At 37.8% G+C, this 24,092-nt stretch overlaps 1 protein-coding gene across 8 annotated transcripts in view; it reads left to right on the forward strand.

Moving 5' to 3' along the window:
• Positions 1 to 24,092, forward strand: part of col12a1b (collagen, type XII, alpha 1b) — a 137,801-nt gene that overhangs the window by 44,512 nt on the left and 69,197 nt on the right. For 7 of the 8 annotated variants that reach the window (XM_030404872.1, XM_030404868.1, XM_030404866.1 and 4 more), the window contains 10 exons: positions 428 to 570; positions 5,990 to 6,119; positions 8,297 to 8,442; positions 10,428 to 10,557; positions 11,205 to 11,341; positions 14,340 to 14,469; positions 15,405 to 15,544; positions 17,787 to 17,919; positions 18,040 to 18,054; positions 19,666 to 19,805. In XM_030404872.1, coding sequence (XP_030260732.1) covers positions 428 to 570; positions 5,990 to 6,119; positions 8,297 to 8,442; positions 10,428 to 10,557; positions 11,205 to 11,341; positions 14,340 to 14,469; positions 15,405 to 15,544; positions 17,787 to 17,919; positions 18,040 to 18,054; positions 19,666 to 19,805 — 1,244 coding nt within the window. The remainder of the gene's footprint in view (positions 1 to 427; positions 571 to 5,989; positions 6,120 to 8,296; positions 8,443 to 10,427; positions 10,558 to 11,204; positions 11,342 to 14,339; positions 14,470 to 15,404; positions 15,545 to 17,786; positions 17,920 to 18,039; positions 18,055 to 19,665; positions 19,806 to 24,092) is intronic. The other variant, XM_030404871.1, reaches the window with a different exon arrangement.

Raw genomic sequence — 24,092 nt, forward strand, 5'->3', positions numbered from 1 at the left:
TCCCCAGATGAGAACAAAGTCTTCTCTTTTTCGCAAATCAAATCTATCTCTTAAAAATGAAAAAACAGATCAAATCCCAAAAATGCAGATGGATAAATGTGACCCAATTCTGCCTGACAATGTCGATTACTTCAGACCATCAAAAAGATGTTGTGACACAGATCCAAGCATTTGATGGAAACTTTCATATTGGAAGTGCTTTTTGTCTGTAAATCAGTTTTAAGAGGAAATACAAAAAAGATTTATGGTACCGAAAAGACGAAAAAGAAGAGAAAGCTGTCTTCAGAAGAGCTGAAATGTACAGCGGGCCAACACCTTTCCTGTCAGAGGAGTGAACACAATGAGGGCAGATTTGTGGTGGCAGAGTTCAGGTGTGAAATACCTGACATGTCGGATCATATTCCAGCTCTTGTTTGCTACTTTTCAGATCCAGAACTGGAGGCACCCACTGACCTCGTGACATCTGAGGTCACCCACCACTCCTTCCGTGCCACCTGGACGGCACCCGCCGGCCCTGTTGACAAGTACCGTGTAACGTACGTGCAAGTAGCCGGAGGACCCACCCTGGAGGTGAGATACAGCTTTCACCCAATCCTGTTACCCTCCGTCTGTCTCTGAGTGCAGAAGGGTTGTATAACCAGGTCTCTATGTACCACTCACAAAAACAGACATTATATTAATATTTTGATAAATAATTAGTCATAAATAGACTTTTTCATATTAAATTCAGGATCATCAGTCAGAAATCAGCCTGCCAGTACTCATCCTGTCATGCCTGTATCAGAGTGAATTTACAAGAGACTGCCTTTACCTGTGACAACAGATGTCTCACTTCACCTGTCGCTGGCTAGCTAACTTGCAATAATAAGCAAGAAAAGACAGCTTTAAATATAAGTTTTGATGAGTGGGAAGCATTAATAGTCTCTGTGGAGTACAGGATGTACACCTGGTTAAGTAAAAATAAAGTTAACAGACCAACATTAGTGTTAATTTCTCCAACAGGCTACAATCGGAGTTAGCTTCTCCAGCAAAGTTACAACACTAGCTTCTCTGACAGGCTAAGATCAGTGTTACCTTCTCAAAAAGGCTAACATCCTTGTCTGCCTCTCCCCAACAGGGTAACAACAGTGTTAGCTTCCCTGTGAGACCAACAGCTAGCCAAATTGACCACATTTAATTAGTTCTTTGGTTAACAAAGGATTTCTTTCATAAATGCAATCAGGAAACATGTTTCTCGGATTTTAGACTTTCTATAATAATGCCCTTGGTTCTTTCATTACTGTTTGGGATCTCTTTTACTCTCTTGTTCTAGGTATAAATGATCAAAATGCTCAGATAATTGGTGTGTTTTATTAACTTTATGAGAGGATTCTGCCCATTGTGCTTCTTGGTTCAGAAACTTCATGTCTACCATCTGTAAGTGCTGAATGAGATCCTGGATATCAATTAGCATTTTAATTGCTTATTAATTCCCCTCGGCTCCCATTAGACCCATAACAAGCTGTAACAGATTCCTCTTTAGTTTCGTTATCTCTGAACTGTACCACTTCACCACTTCCATTGAATTTAGATAATGACAGGTTGTCGGTCACACAAAAACAAAATAGTTGACACTTAAATCCCCCCTGTTGTTTAATATTCTGGTATGTGTTGGACTATGAGGCAAACCTCACAAAACAGGTTAAAATCCAGCCCTTGAAAGTGTTTCCAGGTCTGGGTTTTATTCAGAGCCCCGTGTGCTCAGCCCTCAGGGACTGAAACCTGGATGCCAGTTGCCTTAGTAAACCTGCATTTAGTTTACACTTAACCTCCTGTCAGTCCTATCTTTGAAAACAGCACTGGGTCTCTTCTATCTTTTGTGCTTTTATTGGCTCTTGTCAGATGGAGCCCGCGTGATAATAATCGGGCTCATCTGAAATCAAGCAGAGTTTCCGCTGGATCCACTTACTTAAACGTTATAGACCTCACACTGGGCTGAGTCGCCTTGCTCTATGGCCTCGCTCTATTTTCTTTCATGTGTTTACATTGGACTGTAGAGCGCGTTTGAGCATAACAACATAAGATATATAATATGTACATGTCTGGAATATAGTGCAGGTCCTATTGACAGTGGTTTACAACCAGGGTAACAAGAGAGTGAATTCATAAATTACAAGCAGCCAGTAACAAAGAGGGTCAGGGCCAGAGTTATGGCATGCTGTGTACCTGAAATATTTATGCAGAAGGGAGAAATAGAAATGTGAACAATGATGTTGTTGGGGCAATGAATTTGAGTGGGTGTTTTTATGTCATTTAAGAGTAAAACCCAGAGAATATTTAACAGGCAACTCATGCGAACTGCATGCTTTAGCCAGTAAATCCTACCGATTTGCATGTCAGAGGTGGGACAAAGTCAAAGTTTTGCAGTAGGAGTTAAGTCTTATCTATGAAATCCTGCTTCATCTCTAAGCTTTATGTTTAAAATCCTGAACAAGTCATTCAATTTACTACAGCATTATATTTTGAAGACAGAGTAAGTTTATCACGTTTATGAAACCAAGCTTTTTTAACATGCCCATTGGGTTTTCAAGCCGTCTTTCTGTTTTTCGTGTTGCCATCAGTGTGTATTTTCTTCTAAATCTAATTATGTCCACTGCTCTGCAGGGACTTTGTTTATCCCAACCCAGTTGCAAGAATCAGTATTGGAATTGTACGTTTCCTCAAACCATGGATATGATAAAATTTGCATGGCTCATAAGTTCAATTTAAACATTTCATATCATACAGATATGATGAAACTTTACATTTCTGTATGGTTCAGTTTCAATTGTATGTTGTGACAAAGCTGTGCTTAAGATCTGATTAGGTTGAGGCACAAAAAAAGCTTGGTTAGGGTGTGGAAACAATAACTTCGTCATCTGAAATGTTGACTGATTTGGTTTAATTAGCAAAGTTATCCATGGAATAACACAATTTTTGCTATTGACTAAGTTTTGTCTATAATTAAGTCCTGAAAACAGGTTATATATGAAAACATTCACTATAATATTAAGACAGATTAAAAATTTAAACTAGGGATGTTACTGATTAATCATTCATCGATTAATCGCCTTGAAGAATTTAACTGGTTAAAAATGTTACAATAACATATTCCAGATACTTGCTTTTCAAATATATACCAATAAAACACGAAGAACCAGTGTGAGAAAAACATTTGACACAACTGATATTATGACATTTTAGCCAGTTAGCCGCCTCAGTATGGGTTGGGTTTTGTATCCAGTTGTTGAACAGCGACAGATAGGAGCTCCACAATTAGAATGAAACGTAAGCCTAACGTTACAGACAAGAGTTAGCTAGCATCAGCGAAGGAGCCACCACAACCTGTGAGAAAGATGTTGGTGGTGGTGGTGGACCTTGCTGTTACCTAACAAAATTAAGTTGTTCAAAGAATTCTCTAGAAGCAAGTGCTTGTGTCGTGGTTCAACAGGTGGCTTCACTAGAGTCAAGAAAAACTGAACATGATTTGAGAAAAAAATTGTTTTGCATTGGAAAGAGCTTAAACTTCATCAATCATAGACACAAATAACTTAATAAAAGAGATTTTTCTCTGTAGACGTCAAAAATGAACATTCCTGCAGCTTGAGAAGCTGCAGCCTCTTTGTGTTTGTTTGTCGTTTCTCCTCTGGGTTTGATTTTCCAGCAGAATAGAACAGGAATGTGACAAGGTTTAGCAGCCAAGTTAGACGATCCACACATGAGGACTTTCCCACCAGCACATGAACACAACACAATAGTTTCAGTTTAACAGACAATTATACAACACCTGGACCACCACCAGTCAGTGATAGCTCCTGATGAACTGATCACCAGGAGAGATCAGAGAGGCATATTTCATTCAAATCTTATTTCTATATTTCAAAGATATCTTGGCTGAAGTTGTTTTTTCATCTACTTAAGCCAAAATGTACTGCTTTAGCACTTCAGCAGGCACCATGCCTTTGTAAATCATCCAATCAGGTTAGGTCTCAATTTTGGGGTGTTTTTGATTTACCACCCACTCTGGCAGACAAAAGAGAAACGTTTCCAGTGCTCCAAAAGGTTTTTAGTGATGTATTTGTTTTTGTCTGATTAGTGATTAGAACATTTTATTCTCAACCTGCTGTGTTTTGACCATTTTCTTTTACAATCTGCACAGAAATCACTGCAGACTGCACTGATTTTTCTGTGCTGGATCATGAGTTGACAAGATTTTGTGCTTTTTGGAAAGAACAAAAAACTGGCAGCTTCATCGTCAGCAACCGACCTCCTGAAACAACTTTTTTTTTAATGCGAGAAGGTACTGTAATGGTACTTCTGACAACATTCAGACTGAACTATATCTTAGTCTGTACAATAGCTTATACCATGAAGATGTTGTCAGTGAGAACGAACATACATTATGGTGGCTTTGTCGAGTTCTCTTGTAAACAAACGAAAGCCATGTTTACATTTAGTCTTACTCACCTAAACAGATTGGTTCCGAATAAAACTTTTGGTTTTCATAAAAGCTTTAATCTTAATCTGTTCACATCCTTGTTTACTTGCTAGCAAACTTCTTTTTCCATGCATTTCTTGGTGCAGTGCTATGTCAAATAGCACACCTGGCCAAGTACATGTGATTTATATAAAACCCAGACCTGGTAAGACTTTCTAGAGTTTTTCTAGTCCAACACATATCCGAATTTTAAAGTACAAAGGGGATTTAAGTGTCAAGTATTCTGTTTTTTTGTGTGAGTGACAACCTGTCATTATATCAATGAAGAGTCATCTTTTACAGTTTATGTTGGCTGTAATTTGAGCCAAAGGAAATTAATAAGCATCAGAGATGCTATTTGATATCCAGGATCTCATCCAGCACTCACATATGGTAGACATAAAGCTTCTGAACCAGGAAGCACAACATGCAAATTCTTCTGATGAAGTTTTATGGATCCCACCAATTTTCTGAGTCTTTTGACCATTTATACCTGGAACAAGAGAGTGAAAGTCATCCCAAATAACAATGGGGGAACCAGAGGCTTTATAAGTGAATGTCTGTAATCTGAAATCCTATTTTACCTCTGTTTAAGGGGAAATTTTATGACTTTTAGGAAAAACTCTTATCATAGGATAGGAATTTAGCTATTAAAGAACCTTCATAACTGACGAATTGGCTCAATTAGGAATCCTTAGTTAGAATGGCATAGACCCTGTTCTCAATTCCAAATAACTGTCAAAAGAAGAGAAGCCAACACTGATGAAGCTTACTGTTGAGGCTAATATTGATGTCAGTCTAGCAGAGAAGCTGACACTGTTAGAAAATACTTTTTTTGATGAACAATTTAGAAAACAATTCATTCAAAGAAGCTGACAAAGCTCAGTTGTTAATTGTCCAAACACTAATGCATGTACAGTATCTTCTCTAAATAAGTGAAGTCCTAATGTGTAATTTTTTATATTTAAACCAGGACAACAAGATTATGAATCAGACCAGACATTTGTTTCTGTATTAACGAAGAATTAATTATACCCTCCATTAAACCTCTTAGTTCTCCTGTCTGTAGTTGCAGTAGGTTTTGGCTTTATTTGGCCAACTGAATCTTCTCCTTGCACCTCAACACCATGAGGGTTAATTAAATTCCATTGTCTGTGCTGAAAAGTGAAAACTCAACAAGCTGTAAATCTACTGTCAACTGTTTTCATTGGAAATTGTTTTTGTCACAGCGAAAAACATTTGAATACGTATTTAAAGCAAGGTCACATCTTTTATTTTCTTCTCATCCCGTTGTGTAAAAAAACTTCACATTGATCAAATAGAAAGAAATGAAGTAGAATGAACTCGGCCATTTTTGTCTGGAGTCTTTGTCTGGATTTCAGACACATCTCAATTAGACTATATAATGTAATTGTTACACTTTTGGATTAAATCTTGAAAAATCAAAGTAAAATTACTGGCAAGGGTATAACAACCAGTCCTTCATCATTTCAGCTGCTGGTCGACGGGTCGGTGACGACGGCTGTGCTTGAAGGCCTGACCCCTCTGACGGAGTACATCGTCAATGTTTACTCTGTGGTTGGCGAGGAGAGCAGCGAGCCTTTGAAGGGCACCGAGACCACCTGTAAGTGTGTTTCCTCTTCCTCTTTGCCTCTTTGTGTATTAACAGAAGTGCTTTGTTTCCATTTTCACAAGACACTGGGTGCCCTTTGGGTGGCAGATGTAATTAAAGACGAGCTTTAAAGGCAGATAGTGTCGCTCTGTGGTGTTTCACTGATGTGGGAAAGCGTTCTGTTTCTTCCATATGGTTTGTGAGATAAACAGCCTGATTTCTCTGCTCATTAGCCTGTTTCACACACATCGTTGGAACTTGTTTACTCACTTCTTGTCCGCCTCAAATCCGCTCCAACATCCCTGTTTATACAATATATATTTAGCATCTGATCTTATGCAGAAAACTGCTTAACACAAACATGGTCCCAGGATGCAATGCTGTGAGCTGATGCTCGCCTTTGCTGGGCAAAGTAAGAATCCCTTCGCGCCATTAAGACAACTGTAAAGAGGTGATTCATCAGGGCTGTGGTCATTTTGTATATCTTAAATAAACTGATATAATTTAACGATGTGTTAAGTGCAGTGCTCTAAATGCTTTTATTTGTTCATCTGTCCTTTAATGTTCATTTTATTTGTTCTTAAATGTGCGACTGATTTTAACAATAAGCAGTTTCCCACTGTCATAAAACAATAAGTGATAGTTCTGTCGTCGTCCACTTGGATGGCACCCACAGCCATTAGATCACCACGGCCTCATTTTTGAAACTAACACTCACTTAGGTCATTATGTCCTTCTGAAAACACTGTCTGCCGTTTGTCAGAGTGACTCAAACATAAAGTGTGTAAAGACTGGAGGCTGGAGGCTGCGGGTTTTGGGTGGTGTCCTCTATTGATCTTTCATAGTGCTTAACAGTGAAGAGATAGGGCTTATTGTGCAAACCACACTCTTAAAAGCCCAAAATGACACATTTTCTCTGTTAAAAGAAATGTTTATTGGTGCTCAACATGGCACATCCTGTTCACAGTAAAAGTGAACTAGACATTATGATAGCCAGCCTTGGAATCCTTCCATTCACATTTACTGTCACCACACTTGTGCAAACAAGAATTAGACTAGATTAGATTAACTTTATTGTCCACCTCAGTGGAAATTTTCCTTTTTCCTTCTCTTAAAGTACAAAAAAGTACTAAAACTACATATAGTACAATATATCATTAAAAAGATACAATTGATTAATTAAAATATACAAATATACAACAAACAATTTTGCAAGGAAGAAGCAGGGTTAATAGAAGAAATTGAATTTACCTTATTTATGAGCTAAATCCACTGCAGGACTTTCCCCAGGGACCAGGAAACTTTGGAGGATCTAAAGCCGCAAACTGTTTTTTGGTCATTACTCTTCGACACTTCATCATCACAGAATAAACGTACAACAGATGGAAAAATGATCGATGATATTTTTCATATATCAACTGAATAATTTGCCTAATATTCATGAGTCTTTAGACCATGGTGGAAACACAGACAACAACAGGCTAAAGGAATTTTTAACCGTTTAAGATAGGTAATAAAAGAGCACGTATTTTTTTCTGTGTTAATGGATTTTGATTTATTTATTTTAGTTCCAGTTTTAATCAGACCTTTCCATTGAATTATCAAATAGCTTTTTGTACAACACTGGGGCTCTACAGCCCAGAAAAGGAACAAGATATATCAGGCTTTGAATACACAAACAATACTGTCCATACGATCAAGTCACAGTTGGTTTGAGTTTCCATTAATGAAACAGGGCTTCCTGTTTGGAAGACGCTTAATAAATCAGCAATCACATACGTAATTTTGTATGCTGTCCAATAAAGGCAAAAAAATCCCACATAATATAAATAAAAGAGCCTTCGTCTCTTTGGGACATCCTGAGATTTTCTAAATATGACCTTGATGTTGCTTGCCTGTTTGTGTCATTATCTGTTTGGGCCAAAACCAAAACCAACTCCAAATATTGTATATCAAAATAGATCATTGCTGACTCGCCCATTCAGTCATTTGATTCAAAGAATCCCCGGTTGTTGCTCTCAAGTCTGGATACTTAAACTTACATCAGAACGTTGGCTCTATTACACAAATTATTAAAACAGCAAATATTCAAGATTGTCCAGCATTGGTGTTATGCTAGTCTACTAAGAAACATTCAACTGGAAGTCCCTGTTATATTGAGCCTTTCTTGTGTGTTTTTGTCGTTTCAGTGCCGCTGTCAGCTGCAAAGAACATGATTGTTTATGATGAGACCTCCAGCACAATGAGGGTGAGATGGGAGAAGGCAGCTGGTGCCACAGGCTACATGCTCCGGTACAAATCCATCAACGCTACTGAGCCTCAGCTGGAGAGGGAGGTAAAGTCATTCTTCTTTCAAATCTTACTTGTGAGGCTGTGTGTTTAACATGGGAAATGGTTTGAAGTTTACTGACAGACATCTACTTAGACAGCAGTAATTTATTTTTATGTAATTCTAGGGTCCCGTACTCTGCAGCAAGCTAACATAAAGGATTGTTAGAATTGACTTTGCCTCCTGGGGGCTTAGCCCAGCTAAGATTGTTTTTTTTTGTTGTTTTTTTTCATATTTTCCATACAATGAAAATTACTACCTGAAACAATACAGTAAACTAACTGCATGTTAACTGGTGTAGGATTGACCATCTTTTAGCCATGTTTATGTTTTGTTAGCCTCATGCCCTGTTAGCTGAAGGTGGAATGTTCGTAGCTAAGGCAATAGAAGGCCTTGCAGGATTTTTTTGGGCAAAAAATATGTATGATCGTTAATGGTGGAGACAAATACATTTTTGATGCTGTTTGTAAGCTATCTAATATACAGGACTTGATCTACAGGGTTTCAGTTAATGGTTGTTAAACGAGCTGATGTCACTTAAGCAACTGTTGGGTGTGTAGTCATTCTGATTACGTATTTTGGAAGTCTTATATTTTATTTTTATGACAAACTATGACTTTCTTGAGTTATTAATTAACAACATTTGTGTCGTACATGGGACTATTCATTTAGGTTAAAAACTTTATTTGTCACCTGGCATGAACTGCTACGCATATTTTTTCTGAAAAAGGTCCCATGGTGGTCTACCGATGGTCCTCTGAGGGACTTAATCTGGACATGAGTGCTCCCTGTGAATGATGGGAAACTGAGTCATTTGCAGGAAATATCAAAAGGTTACAGTGAATCTATCTAGAGAAAAGAAAAGAATAAGGCATTACCATTACCAACATTACCACCACACCAGTCTGAGCCAAAGTTCCTGTAAGGAGTGAGTCCCCATAATGGACTTAGTGAACGTATGTCCCTACAACATCAGCTATGCAAGTGCACTAAAAAAAACAAGCATCCAAACACTTTTAAACATGAGAAACACACAAACTCACCCACATCTTAATGTGTGTGCTCAGCATTTCCACATTGACTTTATAAGAGCAGGCTCCTGCTCATGTCGCCTTACTGCTTCCAGATGGCAATGAGATGAGTGCTTCATAGAGCAGGAAGTGGACTTTAACAGCCCGGCTCAGGCCAGGCCTGCAAAAAGCAGAGACCCACAGACACGCTGGGTAATGGGAAGGATTAGCTCACGGCGTGAAGTCATCAGGGTGATATACACAGAACAGATGCTGAACGCTTCTGTGGTGTTAACCCTCATATGCAATTATACAGCAAAGGAAAATGTAAGGGATGATTTAATGTACAGCAAGGTGGTCCTTAGTGGAAAATACGCACCTGAAGTGGGAATCATGACCTCAGAGTAAAGTGGGGTGTTACATGAATAATCAGTGTTTATCAATTTAAAAGTAAATACTGATAAAATGATCTCTGCCAGTTTAATATGTGTGTATATTAAGTATAATGTAATATAATGTATATAAGTACATGGCCAAAAGTTTATAGACACCATTTTTGAAACCTGGCTTAAGGGATTTGAGACACATTAGAGACACTGATGTTGGGTGATCAGGTCTGGCTCACAGTAATAGTTCAAGTTTCAAGTTCCCAGCGTTGTTGGATGGGGTTGAGGTCAGGGCTCCTTACAGGCCAGTTATATTGTTGTTCACCAGACGGGAAAATAATTTCTTCATGGGACTTTCTTGACTTTGTGCACAGGTGTATTGTCATGTTTAAGCAGGAAAGAGAAATGTCATGTTTGTGTGAAGCACTAGAGGTCATAAACATCACACCAGCAGTTTGAGAGTTGGGTCTGTTAACCAGTTCAGTTAAAACAACACAACAAAAACCCTTTCTCACATGTCTTGTCTCATCTGTTGTCCAACCTCAACCCCCATCCCTCTGTCTCTGTTCTTGTTTTCCCCTCTCTCCCTCTGCAGGAGCGTGTTGGAGGAGATGTATCTAGCATCCAGCTGGTGCAGCTCATACCCATCACAGAATACTCTATCTCACTTTATGCCTTGCATGGAGAAGCTGCCAGTGACCCTCTAGAGGGGACAGGAGTCACATGTATGTAATGCTGAACTGATTCTGTACACAGACAGAAAAAATATATTTGAAATTTGCTGTGTTGCTTTCTTAAATATACTTTCTACTCAACATTGGCTGTAAGGAACCTTCAGGAGTTTTCCAAAGAACTTAAACTTCCTACCTATCATATCATATAGTGATCTTATTAATGTGTCTCAAATAATGAGATTAATTCTGTACAATCAAAGATTATAAAGAAATGTTAGAAAATATTTGAACACATTATTTCACAAATGTAATTCTTTTTTTGAAACATAGACAATGATTTATGATTACAAGATGCCAAGACTTATCTCCTCTTTAATAAAACCTTGTGTTTATTAGAAAAGGTTTTAGTAAAGGAAAGAACTTTTTGCAAAATTTAACTGTGTTTTATTTTTATGTCAGCTTTTATTTTATAAGAGCTGGATCACATATCCCACATGCTGGAGTTCAGATTTTGGATTGTGGGCTTATAGATAGAAAACAGATGCACTGACAAACTGAGCTGCTGTCTGTTTTTCAGCTTCTCTGTAAGTTTTGGCCCCACCATGTCCGTCATCAACATTTGGTTTTATAAATGCTTTTGTGCTTCACTCAGGATGGTTAAAAGTTTTAATAGATGTCTGTTCCCTGTCCACCCTCAGTGCCCGTGCCTCCTGCTGGAGTCCTGAGAATCACTGATGTTACTCACAGCGCCATGAAGCTCAACTGGGATGCTGCTCCTGGAGCGGTCCGCAAGTACATGATCACCTACAAACCAGAGGAGGGAGACCTGAAAGAGGTAACAGAGGTTCTGTCCTCCTGTGTTTCCTGACTGATACTGAAATCACTGAATCCCATGATACAAGGTTTAAAAAAACAGTCTGAGAACTGGTTATGTAGCCATTCCTTTTTTGGACTAAGTGGGAATAAACTCTAATATTATAAATGACATTTTTTTTTTAAAATTACAATTTGAGCTCCATTGGGGGTGAATGTTAAATGATTAGTCAATTAATTGATTAGTTAATCTTTTAAGTCTTTTTTAAGTAAGATCACCAAATTTTGTCTGGTTCCAGCTTCCAGAGAGTGAGTATTTGCTGCTTTATTTTGTTTTATATCACCATGAATTGATGTGCATTTTGGAATGTTTGTCAGAAAAAAAATGTAAATAATTCATCAAAAGATCAGAGCACCTGATATACATTTATACGCCACCGTATGACATTTCATATATTAATTTAGAGAAAATAATTGGCACATGAATTGATATTGAAAACTAGAATGGCACTCAGTAGAGAGCATACCTCGACCATGGCCCAACCACCAACCTAAGTATGCTTACCTATTGTACCTATGTATTATCCACTATTTTATAAAACTGATTAATAAAACTGACAAAAAAACCAACCTATCTCACAATGATAGAGTGAAAAAAGAAAAAAATCCTGGATCTGTTCTTCTATCGGTATCCACACCAATATTTAAATGGTTCTATTCTGAGTCAAAACCCATCCTTCATTTAATTTTTGTGGAAACTCATTATAGTAGCCTGTGGCATCATTATCTTTCCCACTATTTGCTTTTAAAGGCCATATTTTTTATTTCTTTTACCAATCTTCAGGTTTTGTTTGCTTTGGATTTTTTAAATCTCAGGCAGCCTCCTTCTTTGTCCTTATTGTGCAATTCAAACTCTGTCCAACTGTGAAAGTACCATCTAAACAGTCTAAATGCGTTCCATGTGAAAAGCAGAGTGTAGAGGTGCAACCTTTCCTATTGGCAGGTATCAGTTGTGGCACAACACTTGTTGAAAGTGTTCACACTGTTTGTAAGGTCAGTCAGAGATGCCTTTAACAATAAAACCTCACCGAGAGGTTCATCGGGATGTAGTTTTAGTCAACGGTGAACCCTCGCACTGGGAAAGTGAGGAAGTCAGGACTGATTCAGGAGTTACAGCCGGACTCTGAGCAGATTTGGCTGATCAGTCTGCTGGCAGAGGAGTGCTGGCTCAGGTCATCAGCCCAGCCTGACTGGATCATCCCAGCACTACTCATAATTTCTCACTGTTGATGACAAGCAGTCTGCAATGAATCGGGAGCCCAAGGTGCTGTCGGCTGACACCTGCAAGATTTTCCAGAATGTTTTGATGGATGACACACAGCAGCTCAACTCCTCTTAAGGATTACAGCTGAAGGTTTCTTGTGTCCATAGTAGACACATTGGATTAATGCCTTCTGAATGCTGAGTGTTATATTCTCTACTGCTTATGTAACTTACCACTAGCACTAATAAACCTGAAACCTGAAATAGAAAAGTGGATTGAGGACACATGTCTCATGTTTTATATATCAAGGCTTTGCCCAGATATTCTATATAGTTTCATTTATCTCTTCTTATAATTTCACATAAGACTATAAAACTAGTCTCCCAAAAACTCTCTGAATCCCATAGTAAATCGACAGAGCTTGAAATATAGTATTAAATACGAAGAGTTCATTATTATGAACACACAGACTTGTGGTACAAGTGTAATATCCCTTTCACACTGGACAACCCCCTTTTCAACCACTAATTTGGCTTTTGTCTTCAATGGGAAAGGATACAATCGGCATTTATTCCCAGGTAGGACCACTCACACGTAGTCACAGGTATTAATCAGCTCCAGCTCTTATCAGTTGTGATGAAAACACGAAACCCGGGTGGACACGCTCATTTTTTACCCTTTCAATTGAAGTTAAGGATGTAAATAGTTGCCCTCAACATTGTCAGTCAGTATTGAGTTTGAAAAAGAGACTAAATAGAGGAATAAATAATAGAATATATAGAAATAATTAACTATAAAAAAGTATTCACCACAACATGGTCCCTGGACTCCATGGTGCTTTCTTCAGTTCCCTGTTATCCAGCGCTTCAAACGTGACAGGCAAAAAAAAAAAAAAAAATCAAAAAAGTTTTTGCAGTTGGAAAGTGGCCAGTCATCTATTTTTAACGTTTTTTTTTTCCACATTTAAAAAACTTGGCCTCAGATTTCCTACCATTTGCTTTGCAAGGCAACATCTAGCTAATGAGGATCAGACTTCTTGAACTTGGGATAAAAAAACTGTTTCTAAAAATTTCTCCCCAAGGTCCATTTAGTAGCTTTAACTTTTAATAATATCAAATCAGTAGAGGAAGTTGGCTCAGCTGTCATGTATAGAGTTGTCATTTCCATTTTTTCTAAACACTTTAAGGCCTCCTCATTCAAGAATGAGTATGTTTCCGAAGCTTGACCAAATCAAAGGAAAATGTCACTGAGTCATGTTTAGATTCATGCAAATATCAATCATGTTTAAAGGGTAAATAATCCTAGTTCCAGGCTCTTTACCTATAGCCTCATTGTCACTGTCTTTAATTTAAGCAGCAAACAAACACCAGCAAAGGGGACCAATTATACTCTGCTGTTGCAGACCTAACCCTAACCCTGATTCTTTTACTAAATTTGACCAAGTTCTTGCATGTGAGATCTATTTGAAAAAACATATTTAGATTAACATTTAAAGTAATCCTGTGAAATGTGATGCCATTTCACTAGTATGTGGTGCTTTGCAAATATGCTACATGTAGGAATATGTTAGTGTTCATACATTTGAGTCAGCAAAAATTTTTAACAATTCCTGCTGGCGCGAATTTCTATTTTCTTAAGTTTCGACGCATATAAAAAACCTTTTGCTATTTAAATTAGAGGGTTGTGCAGCATTCACACAATGTGTGTGCTTGTTGAGTGATTTTTACTCACTGCTGATTAAATTTGTCCCCGACAGGTTGAAGTCGAAGGTGGCATCACCACTCTGGATCTGACCAGTCTCATCTCACAGACTGAGTATGATGTGGCTGTCACCCCAATCTACGATGAGGGACCTGGATCAACCATGCTCGGAAATGCTATCACAGGTCTGAATCTGCTTTTTGAAAGAAAGTAGGCTGACTTTGTGTGACCCTGGTTTACATCTTATTTTCTACTATTCCATTCATGATATACAGATCAAAGGAAAATGTCTACACCTTGAAGATAGAAGTTTTAGAAGCAATTTTATCAAAGACTGGTCAAAACAGGAACGTATTTGGCAAGATATCATCAGGGATTAATGACAAAATGTTGAAAACTCACCCTTTAACCTTCTCAAACTCGACCAGTGTGACAAACCCTGTCCAGTACCTGAACAGCACATGTGTACAGTGTCTGTGATGGTGATGAGCTCTGGGGTAGCTTTTCTTTACTTCCCCTCCTGGACTGAAAACAGCCTCCATTGAGGCTGGACTCTCTCTGTGCACCATTAAGTCTGTGTGTGTGATCATTTACTGCATTGGCTCTGGTTATCGTTAATCCCAGGTGACCTGGAAAAACTTGTTTGCAGTGTTTAAACACACACACATGTTGTGGTTCTATACTTGTGAGGACCTTTTAATATCATAGTAGATTCTGTAACTGTAACCGAGCCAGGTTCCAGATCTCTGAATAGGTGTTTTCATCAAATTGAAAAAAAATATTATAGTGCTTAGCTAACCTACCATGTGCATATTTCAAAACAATGTACACCATTAATGCAGCATTTTTGTTACTGGGTACTTTACAAAGGAAGAAGTTATACTCCTGGAGCTCAAGACCAACATTCTCTTGACAAACCTCTCTTGGCATGAAAGCTAACTGTTGGCATACTGACAGCCACAGCCGTTTAAAGTATTACATCAATTGATTGACACACATAGAGACAAAAATAGTGTTGAATTCAGACACATAATGCATCGTTTCTATTTCCATATTGTTATATCGTAATTAACATTCTTTTAACATCCTTTCTCCATCTTGTTTCTGTCTGTTTAAACAGATGTAGTTCCAGCTCCAAAGAACCTGCAGTTCTCCGAGGTGACCCAGTCCTCCTTCAGAGCCACTTGGGACCATGGAGCCCCAGATGTGGCCCTCTACCGCATTGGCTGGACCAAGAAGGGGGAAACCAACTTCCAGTTTGTAAGTAACAAGCACGACTGGTTAAAAAATTATATTTTTCAGCTTTTTTCTGTTTTTCAGCCTTAACTAGTCAACTAATCAGTTGATGCAATTTTAACTAATTAACTTACTCAAATGTGGTAAATCGTTGTATAGTACACACAGACGCATCCTGAGTTTTTTAATATGGGCAAACAACTGAGGTGGATAAAGACACATCTCCAAAACATTTTTGAGGTTTTAGAAATTCCAAATCAACATCCACTACTGGCTTAGACTGACACATCTGGCATCTTGGCTTGTATCCAGATTGTATCTGGATTTGTTTTGTCCACTTTACATTTCTGTTTGTTATTGAGAATGCATCTTCAGCAGCTGGATAAACAATACAGTCAAGTGATATCTCTTGAAATATGCAAATGAGCTTAGCTTGGACAGCAGCATTTGTCTGCAGTGACACTGAACATCTGGTTTGATTCACCTCACACAAAATCCAGCCAGTGGTGAAGGTTTCTTTGCCTGCAGCCTCACTGTGTTTCCTCTGATTAAAACTGGAGCCTGAACTCAGATACAGCTCTGAGTTCAGGTTCAGAGCATTAATGCACACCTGCTTGATGCAGCTCAGACTTTCTGAACTAGTCCAGACTTTGATCCTTCCCATTGACAGTCCTGCCTCTCTGACATGTGGTCTGCTCTCCGAGGAGGCTCGATTAAATGACGATGATGAAACTGGAGATGTTTTTGTTTAGGTGAAAAAATCAAAGTCATGCTGTAGTATTGTCATCAAAGATTTTTCTTATTACTGGAGTCTAACAGAAAATCACACGGAAGACCCATAGTGGTTCCGCAGATCCATTAAACTGACATGCCTCAAAAAACGTAGTTATTGTGTTTGCCCAGAATTAAGTAAAAACATTCATCTTAGCTAAAGCAACAATAATGCTTGCTTTGTTTTCTTCTTGTTATACTTTGGCCCTCAAATGTTGTTTTTGGACCCACTTTTGGTTCAATTCCTTCAGCATGACAGCCTGTGGATGAAATGAATGCCAGGCTCTTCATAACAATTTTAGATCAACCCAGAATTTCACATTATTAGGCGTTCTTTATTGACAAATAAAAAAAAGGTCAATGGGTTTAAATCAAATACACAGTGAGGGGAAATCTGTAGTAAGTGGTGAAAGCCAGCTGAACAGTTGTACTTTTTTTTGTACTGATTTGAATTCAGTGTAAGAAAGACACATGACGTGCCTTAAATGTAGTTTATTGGGCGCCGTGCACAAAAATGGAGAAAAGACAAAACGACCATCACACAATTTTGGAAACACGTCTTCAGTTATATATCCGACCTTCTGAAAGGTAGATGAATCCTTAGAGTAAATGTTGAGGAAGGCAAAGTAACTCCCTCTATAAGATTCAGTCTGAGTCATGATGGATTTTCTCCAAAGACCAGGAGTTTGTTTGTTTTGGAGTTTGAGTTTGTAGCACCGTAAGTTTTTACCTTAAGTATGACACTGAAGGCTAAACTTATCTTTAGCTTACAGACTCAATTATTGGGTGATGCACAGTCCATTAAGAGGTTTAATTAGTTGAGGAATAATGTGAAGGCATTTGCTGTATTAAAAGAGATTTTACAGCATTGAAATTCCGTTTTTTTGTTTTGGCAGAGGAAAAAGACAAGAAAACCAAATTGGTCATTAAAGAAATTGCAACATTAGAGGCTCAAATATCAGCTGTTGGACCATCATTTTTATTTTTTATTTTTTTCTGGACCTCTTCATCAGACTTCTTGACTGTTTTATGGCTGACAATGAAAGAATTCTCTGCACAGAAGTTGTGCAAAATGAAAATGACTTCTTCTAACAATGAATTTATTTTGTGGTTTTCTAATGGTCACACCCTCCTTGGGATGTGATCATTTTTTCTCATTTATTGATGAAAAAAGATAGTGTTACCTATATTTTTTTCCTTTACTAAGAAGACCAAGATAGGACAAAAACCATAAATACTTAAATTAAAGCTTTACAGTTTTTGTGCAACCAATGTTATTTTTCGGAAACTTTAACTTGGATGTTCTGTATTTATTTCAGAGGATTTCTTACTTGTTAATGCCACTGAAACAGCAATTTGATTTGAATTGCAAAGGATCTTCAACTACACCATTAAAATATAGTTTATCATGTCCTACTACCTAGATCACAGTTATGTCTATTGGAACAGAATAAGCTCTGTTAATATACAGTACTTCCTCTTGCTCCATCACCAGGCCATCCTGAACAGCGATGAGAACAGTCATGTCTTGCCGAACTTGGACCCCGACACTGAATACTCCGTTACTGTCACAGCCATTTACCCTGACGAGTCAGAGAGCGAGGACCTGATGGGAAGCGAGCGCACATGTAAGCAAACCGCTGAACCAACATCATCTGTCCAGCGCGCAAAAAAATCACGTTTTAAACTCACAGATGTAACTCATGTTGAAATAATAATGTTGTCGTTTTCTCAACGTCTCTTTCTAGTGTTGAAGGATGTATGTAAGTATGTCATGTGAGAAGGAAAGGTTCCTTTCATCGTAATGTTCATGATGTTGTCTGGAACGGTATTGTGAACCATGAGAGACAGTGTTGATAGAAGCACACTTTTTCTTTCTTAACTGCATGAACGTGCATTTCAGTGCTTCACTGTGCGTTCACACCACAAGAAACCTTAGTCAGTCGCTGTTAGACACTGCTGCTTTTTTACATTTTCATTCCCTTGCTTTTTCAGAAAATATAAGTGATTTTACTATAGATTTTAATTAATAAGGAATTTTAAACCATGATAATAGAAACCGACAAGGAGCTGTGGATAAAACTGAATCCATCTAAATCTGGACACCTCGATCATGGTTTTATTCAGCAGTTAATCCAGCTTTTTATATGAGTGTACATTCAAAGTTAGGCTGCTGGTAACCATGGCAAAATCACTGATGCTTTTTACATGTAAACAGCTAAAATCACCTGACAAATATAGCAAATGTAGTCACTTCAACACTTCAAGTTTTTTTGTTTAGCCAGAATGTTTAGCTTCTGCCACAATATTAGTATTGATGTTGTGTCATATTTTAGTTGTTAAAAAACTGAAAATAATGCAATTCCCTGAGCACAACACTTGAATTAAACTTTTAAAAACCACAGCGGTTATGAAAATGGTTTCACTGAGAATATTGAATGGTTCAGGTACAAACATTTGTTTACAGATGAATGAAGCGCTGTCTTATCTCAACACTGAACATTTCTTCTCTGTGTACATCATATGGCATAAACAAACAAATGTAGATTTAAAAAATCCACTTTAGGTCCATGGTTGATGTGTTATAGATTGTGGTGTGAACGTAGATTCAGAGCTTTTAATGCAGAAAGTGTGTAAGTTGACCTGTAACATGTCATCCTCCACAGACCTCCATCCATGTGAATGTCGGCCATTTTCTTTTGTTTATTTTACCCACCATCCTTCACCATGGTGTCATTGTAACATTTCTGTAGTCACATTTTCATTCATCTCACATTAATTCATCACGTCATCCGTCATCAGTGTTCACCCAGTCATCAAATTAATGTTATTGCATGTTGTTGTGTTATCATACAGTGTTTCTACTGTGGGGTTGAAGGTCAGTAAGCCTGAATTCAATAACATCAGCAAACAATTTAATACAGGACTCAGTAACCTGCTTACACTGCAATTTATCTTTTAAAATTGGTCATGATATTTTTCCTAATCTATTTGTAAAAATTTAAAAATTGATATGAAGTCTGTCTAAATGTATTGGGTGCAATAACAGAATGTGTTAGCGTATTGCCTCACATTATTCTGATCACACATTTTTTAACTATTTTTATTTTTTTAATGCCTTTAGTTATTAAGACAAATGATTTGAATGAGAAATTGCTGACCTCCAGCCCTGCTCTCAACAGCTTCATTGACCAAACTGCTGCTCCTGTTTTTATCGTGAAATTGACCCCTTCAGCTTGTATGACCTGCGGGATTGTGGGAGCATCGCCATCACTGCCATCATCATCCTCACCATCACCATCATCATCGCTAATAAAACACAGTTTGCATTGTTTTTCTGATTATCTTACTGGAGTTTATGTGTGTACTCCCAGTGCCTCCTGAGCCTCCTCAAAACTTGAGGGTTTTCAACGCCACCACTTCCTCGCTCTCTGTGAAATGGGACGCAGCCCCCGGCCCCGTCCAGAACTACAGGATCACTTACAAGCCTGTTGCTGGAGGCGAGCCTCTTGTGGTGAGTTCTATATTGTTTTATGATATTCAAAATAACGGCAGGAAAAAAGATAGAAATAGATACAAATATAATGGTGTCATCAGTATACTTACAACTCAGATTCCATCATGTGATTGACAAAGTGTTGAGATACCCTTCAACCTTTCTTGTAAACAACGGAGCCTTTCAAAGATTTCCCTTTCATACCCAATCATGATACTATTACCTGTTACCTGTTCTTTTGTTGCTCCTGCCCCAATATGTTTGAAAGGTGTTGCTGACATCAAATTCAGAATAAGCATATATTTACAAAAATGAAATGAACTGATGAGGTAAACAATAAATATGTTGCCATTGTACTGTTTTCAATTGAGTATGTGTCAAGAAAGATGAGCAAAATATCCCTTTTTGTTATTTTTACCTTGTTCCAATTCCTAAATTATTATTACCATGAACTCAACTGAACGGCCTGTCACTGGAAACTGCTCCAATGAGCTTAAAACCCTCAAATTTGGCTTTATTAATATTAGATCACTATCAACCAAAGCCTTACTGATGAATGATTTGATTGCTGAGCATAAGCTGGACATGATTGGCTTATGTGAAACATGGCTGAAACCTAATACTTTTCTGCCATTAAACGAAGCCTCTCCTCCTGACTATAACTATGCCCATGTTGCTCGGTCCTCTAAACAGGGGAGAGGCTTTGCTCTAATCTACAAATCTATTTTCAGTTTAAGCTCCAACCAGGATATTTATTTACTTCATTTGAGGCTCTGGCTTTAAAACCATCCTCATCAAGTAGTAACAGCCTTGTCCAGGGAACAGGCTTTCACCTGGTTGTACTGTACAGACCTTCAGGGGCTTACTGCCAAATCCTAGAAGGATTTGGTGAATTTATTGCAGATTTTGTGACTCACTCAAATGAGATCCTAATTATTGGGGATTTCAATATCCACTTAAATAAGCCCTCTGACCCTCTAAGGAAAGCTTTTTTGGGACTTCTCGATATTTCTAACTTTATTCAGCTTGTCCATGAACAAACTCATTCCAGTGGTAACACTCTGGACTTGATAATTTCCCATGGACTATATGTGTCAGCCCTGAATGCTGCGTCCGTCTTCTCTGCTATGTCGGACCACTCTCTTACGCATGCACGCATGTATGCATGTACGCACACACAAACACACAATTGGCTCTTCATTTTATCTAGAGACGTGAGCTGGAGCTGTTCCACTGACACTGAACAATAGAGTGACTGAAGACATTTCTACAGTGTTTATCTAAGTTTTACACCCACATTGGCTTCAGTTCATGGACTGTTTTAAAACATTCAGGTTTACCAGAAAACAAATCCCTTAAAAACATCACTACAAGCTGTGAAAGCAAACCGGGTATCCTCTGTGTGTCCAGGATTAGAGGAATAGTTTGACTGAATTCCTTTTTAGGGTGGATTTTCCTGATATGTTTGAACAAACAGAGATGTTGCTTGATTCTTTCTGGGGTGCGGTGTAGCCGGCTGTGCTGCTTTTTGACTACTGGGAGCATCTCCAGTGTGCTTTAGCCACTCGATGACAAATGTAATGAATATCTCAATATGATGGAGAGCTTTAAATCTGTCAGTAAAGTTTGCAGAACCAGTCCCAGAGCACATATAGAAAGAAATCAGTTATGAAGTGTTTAATATGATGGGATGTTTCTCTCCCTCTTGAGATGATACGCTCTCAGGACTCTTAGGAAAACACTTAGCTGGGAAAGAACAGGATTGAAAGGCAAACAGTTTAATCTTCATCATGCATTTATATATCGGAGATCATTTTAAATAAGAATTCATTACATATTTAGAGATGCCTGTCAAAAAGATAAAATACATTGAGTCCTTTATTTAGGCACCAAGCAAATAAACAACACAATTTCAAAACTACAAGTCCTTAAATTAACTTTTATTCATGTAAAAGTACACAGATACAGTATCATCAGTAAATCTTAAGCACTTGGACTGCGAGATGATGGGTTTGAGTTGTGGTGATGATGATGATAATGATGATGATGATGATCAAAATGATTCACAGTAGAGATCTTTGACAGCACAAATAAATAAATGAAGGAACAAATATTTCCAATAGATTTACAGTAAAGGTTGTAATTTGTTTTAAAATCTCGTCTCTCTTGAGATGCACGTAAAAGTCCTGAAGGAGTTCAGCAACACCGCTCAGCAAGATATGTTTTTTGCCTTTGTGAGCTCCTTCATCAGATTTTGACATTTGGTTTATGACATCGTCCTGCAGCGCAAGTGTAGAGTCAGAGGAGTCCTGCGTTTGGCCACCAATCTCACATTCCTGCTGGATGACTCCACAGTAATTAACCCTGGAAATAAGTAGGCTGTATGAAAAGAATTTCAGTGAGTTACAGATTTGATTGTGTCTCTGAGATGTTATGACAGAGTTCCCCCAAACAATGTGTCAGGGTCGAATCATGAGGTCAGCGGTACAAATCTGTCTTAATGTAGCCCTGATGCCCTTGCTGCATCAGATGTGTATAACAGAGGAGTGAGAGCATCTGGTGTCTTGTTGTCGTCTTGTTGTTTTTAACATCAGTCATGTGGAAGCAGACAGGATGTTTGTTTGTGCAGGATGAGCTCAGGGTTTCCTCACCGCTCTAAACGAGAAGAAAAGTAGTAAATGTTCACTTTGGGAATTGTGCAAATATTATGGAAAATTATGGAAAGGTTTAAGTCCACTGCTGTGCTGATTCTATATTATTAAATATAATGAAATATTACAGTCAGGAAGAATGATAGCAACCTCTGTGAATCTGCAGGCTCAAGTTTTAGCTGTAGCTAAAGCATATGGTACGTTTTGAGATATCAATCTCATAAGATCAAAACCATCATTGATTGAATCCACTAACCACTATTACTCAATAAAACACCAAATGTGGATTAATCCCCCACTGAAAATAGTCCCCAACAAAAGTACTATTGCCTGCTGTTTGTTTGATAAAAAACTACAGTCAGCAGCAGTAGGGACATGACTGAATCTTTTTTTTTTTTATCCTGACACTATATATTTGTTAGCTGTTCTAAAAGATTTTCAGTGGAACCAAATGGCTTGGTGAGTTGAGAGTCACAGGCAGGAAATCAGAAAGTGTTGAGAAACAGAAAATGTTGCTGGTTTTGGTCTTATAATGGGATTTGTCACCAAGAAGTAAACAAACTGAATAATGTCAGACTAACCCTTGAATAATCAGCCTCATGAAAAGAAATGTAACAGTTAATGATTTATCTGTTATTATTTAGAATTTTCATAACAGAAGTTGAAATGCCCTTTTCAGAGTGGAGAAAGAAGATTATGCTAAAAAATATACCAGGATATTTTTTACAATCATCAGACCAGTTTGAACTGATGCTTATGTAGAATTTATGCTCAAACACTGAAAAGTGTTTTGCTGGAAAAACAATAAGATCACCAGAGTTTACAGTAAACAAACCTATTTTTGGCTCATGTTTTAATAATTTAGATCGAAGATTATTATATAACATCATTGATTTGTTGTTAAAAACTAATATCATATAATTGCATATGGCCAATATAAATGTTAGCAGTATATACTTCTTTAAGTTAGATTTTTTTATTTCATGTTGGGATCACTCTGTGCTCATGCTTTGGTGAGGTTTAAGCACAAAAACACATTAGTTTTTCGTAAGGAAAAGATCAGGCTGGAAACTGTCCCAACATATTGTTAAAAATATCCAGTGGTTTCACGCTTACAGATAAAAAAAACATGGTCTCTCTGGCTTGGCAGCCATCTCATCAGTGAATGTGATATGTCATGTATTGAATAAATGTTGATATAATATAAGTATGTATGAAATGTACACATTTAAACGGTTTGCAGGAATATAAAATGCCAACATTTTATTCTGGCAACTGGTCTGTGACTTTATATAATGATATCGCGCTTGTGATGAGTACAGTATAATGAGATGAGCCACTCAGTTACCATATGAGAATAAGATGATCCCAAAGCAAAATATCACAAGTTTGATTCCCACTTAGCAACACACTGACTCTCTGCTTGTTTCTCTGAATACAATTTCAGCCAAATACCTCAGATACCGACCTAAATGTGATGTGATACCCTCCATGATTTATCTCTGAGCTACCAAGCAAACAGTTTACTCGCTCCAAGAATGTGTTTACAGTGTTATACTGCACAGTTGTTTGCTCAGGATTTCCCAAAGGCTTGCTTGGAATCCCCTCCAGAGAAATACTTCATTTTATCATGGATAAATATCGTAAATAGTTT

Source organism: Sparus aurata, chromosome 22 (assembly GCF_900880675.1).
Source record: "Sparus aurata chromosome 22, fSpaAur1.1, whole genome shotgun sequence".
Taxonomy (NCBI): Eukaryota; Metazoa; Chordata; class Actinopteri; order Spariformes; family Sparidae; genus Sparus; species Sparus aurata.